This window comes from Mercenaria mercenaria, chromosome 18, assembly GCF_021730395.1.
Source record: "Mercenaria mercenaria strain notata chromosome 18, MADL_Memer_1, whole genome shotgun sequence".
Classification (NCBI taxonomy): Eukaryota; Metazoa; Mollusca; class Bivalvia; order Venerida; family Veneridae; genus Mercenaria; species Mercenaria mercenaria.
Genome location: NC_069378.1, coordinates 54,420,979 through 54,434,560, shown reverse-complemented (window position 1 = coordinate 54,434,560; position 13,582 = coordinate 54,420,979). Strand labels below are relative to the sequence as shown.

General features: G+C 34.9%; 1 protein-coding gene across 5 annotated transcripts in view; it reads right to left on the bottom strand.

The window, feature by feature from the left end:
* LOC123537904 (multiple epidermal growth factor-like domains protein 10) overlaps positions 1-13,582 on the bottom strand; it is a 55,570-nt gene that overhangs the window by 7,499 nt on the left and 34,489 nt on the right. The window contains exons 4-5 of one of the 5 annotated variants that reach the window (XM_053530064.1): positions 1,644-2,459; positions 719-852 (exon numbers count right to left, since the gene is read on the bottom strand). In XM_053530064.1, coding sequence (XP_053386039.1) covers positions 734-852; positions 1,644-2,459 — 935 coding nt within the window. In that variant the 3' untranslated portion in view covers positions 719-733. Of the gene's footprint in view, positions 1-718; positions 853-1,600; positions 2,460-7,341; positions 7,669-8,142; positions 9,037-13,582 lie in introns of those variants that run through there. The other 4 variants (XM_053530067.1, XM_053530063.1, XM_053530066.1 and 1 more) reach the window with 4 other exon arrangements.

The following is a 13,582-nucleotide window of genomic DNA, read 5'->3' as shown; positions in this document are numbered from 1 at the left end:
TTTATCAAATCGTCACAGAGAACATACGCCCCGCCCGGGGATCTAACTCACGATCCGTAGATCTGTTCTCTTTCTATTGAGCTAAGCGGGTATGTGATAATGAATAACATATTTATACTGACGAAAACAGAAACAATAACAAATAAAAAACAAGGACAAAGCAAACATATTAAGGAACAAATTGAAACGGCAACTAACATACCATTGGGGGAGCTTAAACATGGACATTGCCACGATTAAGAGTCTTCCGAAGTTTGTAGCTTGTTTGATTTCCTTTAACCCTGATGTCATTAGACTATACAACAATTTAAAGCGGCACGCCTCCAGATTTATGTCCAATGTTTCACAATTTAGAAAAATGCAAAATGCTTTCATAAGATGGTCATTCCGATAAACAGAAAAAAATAAAATGATTTCATGCAATTTATGAACCTTTTATCTATAAAATATCTCCTTTAGTTAATAAAATAAGCAGAAAACTCTCAAATTTGATGCAAAACAGAAGGAATTTAGATATATTTATATGATATTCATTGAAACATCTACTTAAACAATACTGGTTAATCATTTACGATATCTAATTTCGATCATTGCTGTTTTTTTTATAATTTTTTGTTTGGAGGCATGACCCTTTAAAACCAAAGCTGAATTACAATAGTAAAATTTAGTTCAATGTGTTAAAACTATGTATAGCACAATGAATAAAGTCGATGCGTACTTTTATAAGCATGTGTTAAGAATACAAAGAGGCGAAATGTCGACTTGAAACGTCAATGAAGCGGAACAGCATAACAACTGCTAAGCCTAATGCACACACTTGAAATTCCATTTTACTTGCTGAAGAGTTCTTCCCTGAATTAAAGAAATAAATATATATTTTGATAATCATCGAAGGCTTTTAGTAGTATCCAAAACAAATCTGAATACAACGCAAACTATTAAGTCAATTTTGATCAATGGAAAGACATATGTTAAACTAACTCTCGGATACATAAATTAGAAAAATAAATTTTACACTAATATTACACTTGATATTTCATTTGGGTAATTCAAATTAAATGGAATATCAATACTACAATGAATATTGTTTTATTTGATGTTCTTAAAATGCGTTATGTTCCAGAGTTACAGTGTATGTATATCGACGTGTGTAAAATGCGTAAAAACGATAAATTACTTTAATATAATAGGGTTATTATAATAGTACATGTAGCTCGAACTGGAATGCGTGGATTTTTGCCAGATCGGATCTCACGATGCTAGCAAGCGCCGAGTGTTATCCGACCTTGCAAAATCAACAAGGGCCGGATACAAAATCCAAGATCTAGCTACTGTTTTAATAACCCTTTTTGTTTGTAGTTTTATTATTGAACGAAATCTCCAATGTATTTCGATGTTTAAATGAAGCTTGATGAAGCTTTTATATGTGCTCTTTATAGAACTGCGTAAGGTCATGCATATTAATAAAAGTAGTCCGGCAACATACAATACAAAAGGTACAATACGGACTTTTTCCTGCCTGTTCACATTTACTTGTGAAATGCAAGCCGAATTTTTTACAGAATCTATATAGGTATATAATAATTCATGGTAACCATACCCTGCAGGTAACCAAATTAGTAGGACGGATTTTGTAAACATACCAGACATTATTTCACTCATAGTGCAGTTTAAGCCATATCTCCCGGAAGTACATCTGTCGCACCTTTCTCCAACGAAACCTGATCTGCATTTGTTGACCTTGCACACACCAGATTGTTTCAAGCAAACACCACCTAGACATCCGTGAGAACAATTGTGTTGGCACGCAACTCCCCAGTGTCCATTTTTACATTTGTCACATGCCGTTCTCGAAGAGCACGAGACACATTTATCAGGGCAGAATGTTTGGCAGTCTGTTCCAAATCGTCCTAGAGAACACTTATTACAGTTAATGCCATCAAATTTTGATTTGCATTTGTTTTTATAACAAGTCCCACTACTCTGGCTGCATTTACCAAAGTAACAGCCTCTAAAACAAGACAGCTCACAAGTGTTACCATAGTAACCATCTTTACATGCTGTGCAATTTTTATCAGAATTACATGTTAAACAATTAACAGGACAGTCCATTGTACAGTTAGAGTCATATCCGTATTTTCCTTTTGCGCAGTAGTCACAGTGTCCACCCTCATAATTATCTTTACATAGACATGTGCCCGACAAATGGTCGCAAGTCGAGTTGAGACAACCTTTGCTGCATACGCTCTGGCAGTCTCTTCCGTAATGACTCTTTGCAAAACAACTTGTACATGATGTGTAGTATTCACATTCCTTGCACTGTGGTGGGCATGCTCTGCATGTATAATGCGCTCCGCCTCTCGCCAGGAAATAGCCACTTGGGCACGTTTTACAGTCGTGTGGAACACCCATACAAGTCAGACAGTTGTGAGATGGGTCGCATTCCGTCATAATCTGCACTAAAAGTGTAAAAAGCGACGTTGAAATAGCCGATCTTTTGCTTTCAATAAGTTATCATCAGTGTGATTAGTAAATATATTAAACTGTATTAGCTGATGATTTCTGCACTTGGTACTACAAAATGGTCCAAATAAAAAGTATTTTACCAGGGATTCAGAAAATAACGACTACAGTAACAGCTTTCAAATTTTATACTGGTAGTCCAGCACGTATTTGTGTTTTAGAAATTATCTAAATGCAAATAAACAATATATTGATTTCACAATAAAATCGTCTTAAACAATATTCAAAGATGGTCTTATAATTGAAGAACTCAGCATCTTCGTTGAAGTCGAGCTAGACCCTGGGAACATTCTAAGGCATGGCTTTATGAACTGAAGCCTGTGGTTTTCCACTTTTTTATTTTATTGTTTTATGAAGAAAGCATTTCGGTGTGTAGAAACACCAATTGTCTACAAGCCAGCTTGACTGCCTTATCATATGAAACCAATTGTCTACAAGCCAGCTTGATTGCCTTATCACATGAAAACATTCGACATCCGAGCTTATATATTTATGTATACAAAAAGTAAAGAATAGAGAAAACAATAAAAGAAAACTTAATTAAGATATACCTTCTACATGCTCTGCAAGAAGACACAAAAGTAATATTCTGTATACCAACATACTGCATACGTTACGACAAGTCGCTTAACAATTAAAAACACTCACAGAACAAGTTAAATTCCTTTTAAATACAATAGTTATAGCGTGTTGTTAAAACAGCCAGCATTAACTTAATCTCTTATTTACGTATTGTTTAGTTTTCGCGTACAAAAATAAATTACAATCGTTTAACTCAAAGTTGTACAAGCCTTAAACGTGTTTTTTGTTTTGTTTTGTTTTTTCGTGCTTAAAACCGAAAACAAATTCATCAACTTATGTAAAAAAATCCACATGCACCAGACCAGAACGAAAATAAACAATACATCAGTGTGAACAAAACAAGTACATGCCATACCACGCGTTATAAATTTAAACAGATATTCATTCTTGACTTGTTTGGTCAAATTTGATTTGAATTAAGTTATTATAAACACACAATGCCTAAAGGATATGAAAGTTTTCCTATACGTTAAGATATATAAGACTGAACGTCCGTTTGAAACGGTGAACTTTTTAACGCACATTACGTCATTTCTGGTGTCATATTTGACGTCACAACAAGTAGTCCCATCATTAATTATTAGAGAGTTTGAGATTTCAACCTTCGCCTTCCCCTTCAACGTCTCTTGCGAAGTTAACGTATGAAGTTGAAGTTCGATTAAAATTCCTTGAGATTTCAAACTTTAGAATGAACCTTACTTCTTTTAATCCGCCCATTCAATTTATCAGTAATTATGGTCGTTTTTTTCGTGCATTTTGATACCAATTGTCCGAAAGGGCAGGAATTTTACAAGAGGTTCTAAAAATGAAAAAATGAAAATTAAATAAAAAAAAACATTTTAATTAATATAATCATCGCATGGATATTAGAGCGATTATCAAAAAAAAAATAAAAAAATAAATAAATAAATAAATAAATAAAAAAATAAAATAAAAAAAGTAAAACGATAAAACAATGTGAACAATGTAGAAACTCGTTAGTGTTGCTCCAAACATTTAGGTTTTATATAAAATTATGTCAGTATAGTCAGTATACAATGCACGATTGTAAATCATACATGAGAGGAAATAAAAATGATAATTACATACTCCTAAAATTATTTTCCATTAGGTTTCAATGGACCGCGATCGTGCAATATTTTTCAATGTTAGTCCCAATCCGTGACTCTAGTTACCTCCCCTGACGTTCTGTCCATTGCGGATCTCGTTTCTTTAGATTTTTGTTGCTATTGTGTGTTTGTTTAATTTGTAATTTATGCAACATTTTGTTTACTTTTACACTTTGATTAATCTGATCTATTAGATACTGGCACGCAGTAATTTATCAGACTGAAATAAAATGAAAGTTCTAATTACGTCATGAGTTGGACTAATATAGGACCAGGAATGTTTTCTTAACGTTGTAATGGAAAGAATCGCGTGATGTCCATGGCGTCCACACGCCCGTTGCGACAACATGTTGAGGTCATTTTCGCGGAAAATATTAATGCGCGTCAGTTTCATTTGTTTATTGCGTTTTCGGAGAATATTTTTCCGTATTTTTTCCTGTCTTTCGTGACAGAACGATAATTTAGATATAAATTAATCATTTGATAGTGGATATTTAATAAAAAGGTTATCAACTTTGTATGTGGATATATGCACTCGTTCTTTCGCGGACAATATTGCGCTCCTAAAGTCGCGCAATATTACCGCTGCAGAACTCGTGCATATATCCACATACAAAGTAATTAACCTATAATTATCATATCAACGTGATAATGACACTCTGTATGACTCTGTTTAATGCCAAACTCTCAGACAGCACAATATGATTTTAATATCCTATTTTATAAGTAAAGCATCTGCGGATCCAGGAATTTTGGTTAGAGGGACGCCAACATTAAAGAGGGGGTCACCCATTTCAGGGGGGGAGGGGAGTGGGGTAGGGGTAGGGTAGGGTCACGCCGAGTTTCAAGACCGACTTTCTTTGTAAAATGTAAGAATCAAAGGGGGAATTAACCCACAATGTACCTCTGCCAGGCTCTGGTTCCGTGCATTTAAAGAATGGAGTTATCCCATACGGCTAACAGGAAACGTCTCTCATCATGATATCATAGATCTGAAATTGTCTGATACTTCAGAAGAATTTTCCGTCTTACTAGTACCATTTTATGTTTATAATTAAAACGCAATTGTCGTATTAAGTGTCCGAAAATAAAATGTTCTACCAAATGATAATCGCGCGTAATTATTTATTTTTCAAGTAAAATGACTGTCATGCCATGTGCCTCCATCCAGACTTCAGTCTTTGATGCCGAGTATGTGGACAGAGTAGATGTAAAAAGAATGAAGTTTCGACTTTCGTGATATCACATCTTCGGACGTTCAAAACTTCACTTCATACGACAAAAAGGCCCATCTGGTATAATCGATACCGCCTGGGGACACAAATATGCCGTAGAAGTTAAAGTTTGAACAAAATCTCAAAGTTTCTCAAAATCAGTTGATAACTTCATACTTCCAGGTTCAATTCAATGTATTTAGTTAAAATCATTAGCCATACTAAACTTCATTATTCTTATACCTATTGATAGTGTTTCGCATCAAATTTAGTGTAATTACATATATGAATAATCAAATAACTTAATAAGCAGAAATCCTGAAACTAAGCTTTTTATTTCGCATAGTAATAAAGAGAAGTTTTAGGCTTACGTGATATTACATGGAAAACTTTAGTAGCAACGTGTGATATAAATAAAATACACGCGTATCGGTGACGTTTTACCCAAAATATATATGAGAGACGTTGAAGGGGAAGGCGAAGTTTGAAATCTCAAACTCTCTATTATTAGTTACACAACTTGTTGGTGATTGGATACGGGATATACGCTGTCGAGAAAATCCATATCTACCTTTGATTTCCACATTTTTCTGAATTTTGACATTACTAATGCATCAAAAAACATTCCCTATCTTGCCAGATCTGTACTTCAGTATTTGACTGAAAAACCAAACGGTAATTTGTCACAAAATGATACAGACTAAATACGTGCAGACTTGTGGGGATTGGTATAAATGAGAAATTTAGTAAACTGTGTAATTTGGAGGGACATGACGTCATGCGGTGCAAAATATCGAATATGATGTAATAGTTTCGGTATTGAAAATTGACATTTGAGCCGCACCATGAGAAAACCAACATAGTGCGTTTGCGACCAGCATGGATCCAGACCAGCCTGCGCATCCGCGCAGTCTGGTCAGGATCCATGCTGTTCGCTTTCAAAGCCTATAACAATTAGAAAAACCGTTAGCGAACAGCATGGATCCTGACCAGATTGCGCGGATGCGCAGCCTGGTCTGGATCCATGCTGGTCGCAAATGCACTATGTTGGTTTTCTTATGGTGTGGCTCTAAAATGAATTAAGGCACCACCTAGCATTGGGGATTTATCTTTTTATATCCGCTTAGAAAGAAATATTCAACGCTCAAGAAAGTGAAACTTTGCTCTAAACTGTAGTTTACGTTTAGTGTCATCATACCTCTAACAGCGAATATCATACTTTGCAAAATTTACGGAAGCCGTGACGGTGACGTCATTCAGCGTTCTCGCACTAGCTTTTAGGATTTCTTTTGTTTGTTTGCACTCCACGCAGAAACTTGACGGCCTTTACACTTCCTTACTGTTTTAAAAGTGTTTTTCAGTTGCATGTACAGTTTTCATTACGAAAAAGAAGTAAAATAATCGAATGTTTCTCATTGCAGAGTTGGTGCAGCCGTTCTGCGCATGCGCGGAATTATTATCAAATTGAACGCACGGCAAAAATACTCATTTTTTGCATGTCCGCATGCATTTAGTGTATAATGTGCATAATATACTGACTAAAGGTTAGGGTTAGAATCACCATGGTTACAAAATATATACATTTAAGGTATTTTTGTTCAAATTTAGTTAATCCGGTATATACCGGAGTCTGTAATATATCACGGGTGCACCAACTCTGTATTTAGTCACAGCCAAAATAATCATGTTAGCGCGGTTTACGAGTTTCTTTGACTGATTCGGGGTGCTCGGATGTTCATGCAGACAACCAGTCTGCGGTGTGTATATAAACTGGAACCGGAAAACATCGAAAAAATTGTCTCAGTATATGCAGACAACAAAGACGAATAACTATATACGGACGTTACCGTCTCGGGGATTTTCATCCCCTATTATCATTTGATTAAGTTGTTTGTACATGATCAATAGGAATGATGTAGCAGAAAGCGTTTTCAGAAAACAGGCTGGGCTTATAGTTACACAGTAAGTGTCAATTTAAGGAAATTGAATTCTAAGGGCAAACCTTTATAACTTTGTTTCTAATTTGTCATCTGTTTGCGCGACACCACAGATGGTCTGATAACGGGCTTTAGGGAAAAGGCTTACTCTGTAATACTTAAATCTATAAATCTGTTTCTGTTTCAATTACAAATCTATAGAAATAACAATACATTAATAAGTAAAATGTTAAGACAGATATCCAAGAAGCTCTTGATCGCAAGCAAGTTCCTTTTTGCAACGCACACTTCATATTGTCATCCCTGAAACATGTAATTATATAAAAGTTATCAAAATTGAATTATTTTTAAAGCAAAGAGACTGACTGGTCCAAGAGTATATCTTTGTATCAGCTTATAGATTACACTCAGTTCCAAAAGAAAGTGTGCACTTAGTTTTCTGGTATTTTCTCCCGGTTATTTTCATGAAAACTTATAATGTTTGGTACCAAAATTTAAATCAGTTCGTAAACAAATTGGTGTGCATTTTAGATTTTGAGTTATACCTCAGAGTTAGTGTATGAAAAAATGAAACAAAAACGTCGGGGAATTTTTTTAAATATTCAAACTTAAAAAGTGCACACTTTCTTTTGGAACTGAGTATATTTAGGAAAATGTAAGCTGACAAATCAATGCATTGAAGTATACACTTGTTTTCTAAAGGATTAGACGTGTTGTCTGTAAAATGCGTAAAACAACAAACACGTATATGAAATGTCACAAAAATTTCATACATAATATCATAGCAGTTGCAGATGTATAATAAGATTCTGAATTGGATGATTTAATGTCCTTTGGAATTGGATTCTGTATATATACCTGTTTTGTAAACATTGCAGTTGAAACCTTGCTTTCCGGGAGTGCATCTGTCGCATTTTTCTCCAGCAAAACCGGTCCTGCATGTATTGACCTGGCATACCCCAGACGTTTTTATACAAATGCCTCCTAAACATCCAGGAGAACAATTATTCTGGCATGTGTCACCCCAGAATCCATCTCTACATTTGTCACATGCAGCTTTCGAAGAACAGGAGACACAGTTTTTTGGACAAGCGGACTGGCAATATTTTCCAAATCGTCCTCGAAAACATTGGTCACAATTTATGCCATTAAAGTTTGGTTTGCATTTATTTTGGTAACAAGTGCCATTAACCTGACTGCATTTACCTAAATAACATCCTCCAGAACAAGAAATCTCGCAAGTGTTACCATAGTAACCGTCTTTACATTCTGTACAGTTTTTGTTAGAAATACATGTCTTACAATTAACTGGACAGTCCATTGAACAGTTAGAGTTAAATCCATACTTTCCGTTCTTACAATATTCACAATGACTACCAACATAGTTATCTTTACATGGACATGTGCCCGATAATTGGTCGCAAGTCGAACTGAGACATCCTTTACTGCAGACACTCCTGCAATATCTTCCATAATGATTCTTTACGGAACAAACTGTACAATTAGAACGTCTTTCACATTCTGCACATCGCGGTGGACATGCTCTACATTGATTATACTGCCCTTCCCTCATCTTATAAAAACCTCTCTCACACGATGTACAATGGTATGGAGGCAGGCAAATTAGGCAGCCAAAAGCGAAAGGACATCCCCTTGGTGGCTGCACTGAAACTATTAAAAATGGTGCTCATTAAAAAAGATGAATATGTTCTTCTGGGGGTTCCTATATATTATAGATTAAGTATAAGTGCTCTATTACTATTGGTATGTTACGTGGATAATTACTGCAATTATATGAATATATAATTGATGTGTTAGCATGAGTATTAACCATTTCATATTTCTGTAATGTTTTCCCTCCTTAGATATCCCACATACTGACAATCATTGTTTTTTCCAAATAAATTGGATTCTATCGTTTTGATAAAAAGATTACATCATAGGATTCTTTTCAAATTCTAATCATCGAAAAGTCTGGGCGGCCATAAAGACCTGATCAAAATAAGGTCTTTATGCGGAATTCTATTTCCAAGACAAAACAAAATTATATTATCTATTTTTAAACAATTCAGGTCAACAAACTGAATATATTTGATATTTTATATTTCATGTGTTTGATACCGGCTTACATAAAAGCCCATTTACAACTTCCATATCTCTTGTTTTAATTTTGTCTTACTAGAGTCTCTCGAACCTTCAAAAAAAACCAGTTGATGGTCTTAAAAATCTTTAAATAAGAAAGAAGAGTGTTGCAGAAATTAAGCTTCGTGAGTTTTCATGTTCATCGTATTGTGTTTGTTATTATCGAATTCTAAGCACTAGGGCGTGCAGATAGTAATGTTTTAATTTCAACGATAAATGTTATTTTGTATCTAGAAAACTGACTTACGTATTGATCTCTATACTAAACAATTCGGGCAGACTGTCCTTTCCAAATATTTTAAATGGTTATTCTTGAAATTTTTTAACACTACCGAACATTCATATTGCTGTGGCAATAATGGTATCTGCAAATCACGATATTCTAATAGAACAGGGGGTATACAAATGGTATTTATATGACATAAATTTCAAGGAATATTTTGTCCACGTATAGCTGACGTCAAAAGTGCGCGAAGGGACATATTTGCGACGTTATGGAAACGTCATTGATGCATTAAACGTAAAACTATACAGAGATCTAAATCAGAAATATCTTCCAGTTTTTGTTGGTAACAGTCAATAACGTGGGCTCTATAAAAAGTTATAGTATGGTTCCTCCTTTAAGACATCGGTTCAAACCCAAGTGGTGGTGACTTTTTGTGTTAGCTTGTACGAAAATGGAAGCATTTGATCAATGTCAAGATCTCTAAATTTCTGGCGTAAACTGCAAATTTTGGCCATTATTTTACATTTCTTTTTATATGAAATATGATATAAATTACAGTTGCCATTTCTTATAATAAAAATCTACATTGTTCATTCCACATTTGCTCATATGTATTACTTTCAATGATATATATTTGTTTGTTACAAGCTTTTCTCCCCTATATAATACGGAATTCCGTTAGAGCCATCGCCTTTGAATGTGTTGATCTGAAACTCGATGCTCGATAGTACGATTATGAAAACGCGAAATCATGAAACTACGATAACGAAAACGCGACAACACGACAATGATAACGCGATATACTGTCGCGTTTTCACCATCGTACTGTCGCGTTTTCACCGTCGTACTGTCGTATTATCGCGTTTTCGTTGTCGTAGTATCGTGAAATCGCAATATCATTATCGTACTATCGCGTTATCACCATCGTCCTGTCGCGTTATCACTATCGTACTGTCGTGTTATAACCATCGTACTGTCGGGTTATCACCATCGTACTGTCGCGTTATCATTATCGCACCATCGCATTACGGTGCGCATGTGCATGAAGAAAATATTATACCTTTGAACTACAGCTCCTGCACTAGCTAAAAGGCGATAAGCAGATTCGAACACGGTTGCTCGTGTGTGAAAATCAAGATTTTTATTGATGATCTTCTTATGGCTATTACTGCCAGTTAGCCAAAAGGCGAACCATAACTAACCATTCATTTTGCATGAATTTTCAGCTTTTATGAGACATTTACAGCAAATGAATTTAAGGCGACAAAGCGTGTGGGATGTTGAACAGATTCAGAATGCTGTGCAGATATAATTTTACTGCATTTCTCATTCCTGTAAAATCATAAATAGAATGTCTGAGTAAAGGATCGTTAACTCTGTCACTTTTGGTTGTAACCCGCTTTACTTTTTATTTTATTTTTGAAGAAATTTGCCAAACTTTAATCATAATTAATGCATTAAAATAAAACTATGTGCCATGAAAACTTCGAATATTTGCGATGCTCCGATTTCAGTGCTGTTATGCGTCTTACGGAGTTCAACATCGATAACTTGAGCTTTACAAGACATGCATTTGCTTTTCAGTATAGAAATATAAGCCATCATATTTGTGAAAATATTCATCATCATATTTGTGAAAATATTCATGTCAGACCAAAAATAAAATGCAATGATCATGGTACAATATAACATTATTTTTGTTGTAATTAATCTTATATTATATAGAAAACTCAAAGCGATTGACCTGCGGTATTTTTGTTGAAGTACATATTTGGTTTTAGCTAAAAAAACCTTTTGCAACCCATTAGCAAACAATAGAAATCATTTTGAATTTCAACAGTGCTTAAATAACAAGATAAATAGAAACCAGAACACTGGAGGGGAAATTCTTCTATGCACATGTGCTCCGGAAGGCGATATTACGATGACAATAACGCGACAGTACGATGGAGATAACGCGACAGTACAATGACGATAACGCTACAGTACTATGGTGATAACGCGACAGTACAATGACGATAACGCGACAGTACGATGGTGATAACGCGACAGTACGATGGTGATAATGCGATAGTACGATAATGAAATTGTGACATCACGATACTACGATAAGGAAAACGCGACAATACGATAGTGCTATTGTGAAAACGCGATATTACGATAACGAAAACGCGATAGTGTATCGCATTATCATCATCGTACTATCGTATTATCGCGTTTTCGTTATCGTAGTCTCGCGTTATCATCATCGTACTATCGTATTATCGCGTTTTCGTTATCGTAGTCTCGCGTTATCATCATCGTGTTGTCGCGTTTTCGTTATCGTAGTTTCGTGATTTCGCGTTTTCATCATCGTACTATTGAGTATCGCATTTCAGATCAATACACTCAATGGCGATGGCCCTAATGAATTCCGTAATATAATTCTAAATATCATAGTTCTCTTATGAAACATCTTTCAGCGGCGTGTTCGTTAAAAGTTATGGAACGATGACCTTAATCCATATCATACTGGACAGAGTTGATTCAGCCTCTGCGACTAGTGCAGAGCATGATCAGTCTGCATATCCGTGCAGTCTGATCAAGATCTACACTGTTCGCCATTCAGTCAGTTACATTTTGGTAAGCACCATTTTTATAGCTAATGGTATTGTCCAAATTTAAAGATGAGAAATTTTATTACAGAAAGGGCTCTATGTGCCATTGTCACCTTCTGCCAAAAAATAAAACTGGGCGGGGGACGCGGTATAGCTGATTTACAAACAAAACCTTACCTTGTACATGCATTGACAGAAGGCACAGCAGGAACACTGTGGATATGAACATCATGATTTTCCAGGCTAAAGGAGACGCGGTGAAAAGTCGCTTGCTTTGAATTTTCCCTTTCTCACAAAATCTAAAAAAAATATCTTAGTAACGTGTCATTAAGCATACATCTATTTAATCTTTGTCAGGCTTAGACGGATGATAATCAGTCTAAAACTTGTTTACTTTTATATTTTCATTGGATTGTTCTGAAATGTTTCGTGGTTAAAATAGTGGGAAAAACACATGGATATCAAGTTGTCTTTCACGTAATTAAAAACCCATGTTTACACTTACTGTTAAATTAATTCAGTGGGGAAGCACGTAAATGTTCTTTGTGCTACTTTTGCACGTAAACAATGTCGTTTTTGTCAGAACAAAGCATATAATAAAAAGAATATTTTCTATATTGTAAATATATGTATCACCTTCATATTCATGCAATATGTCATGTGCATTTTATTCTATTAAAACATTTAAAGAAAAGAAATAGCTATACTATATTTCAATATTTTGAACCTATCATTGGATTATAACTTTGATACATTTTGACAAAATGCATTTAAATCAACATAACAATCCATTTCTTTTTGACATCTGTAAACAAAATTATAACATATATGGTTGCACTTTTAATTGTTTTAACAGTTCTCTCTATAAATGTATATAAAGGATATTTATTTGATTTCAGTGAGATGCTGTTGTATATCTCCTCCAATAAGATAAACAATTCCATATTTTCACGGAGGTGAAAACAAAAATCTTTTTCATTCTATTCTAATTTATGGAGATCGAGGACTTTTCCCACAGCCGTCTAGCGGAGTCAGCCTTTTTGAATGGTTGTGGGCTGGAGTCAATGGGATGGATTCAATGAAATTATTTTCAATCTAGACCAACAATTTAAAATATGTTGTTTGAAGATTATTTTTTTTATTTTCAGCTTGCGGCCATGTTTTTCTGAATATCGGAATAATTTGCATATCCGTATTGAATTGTTTGCACGTGAATATATCATAAGTTTTTCGCTTCCGTTGTCGTGGCACA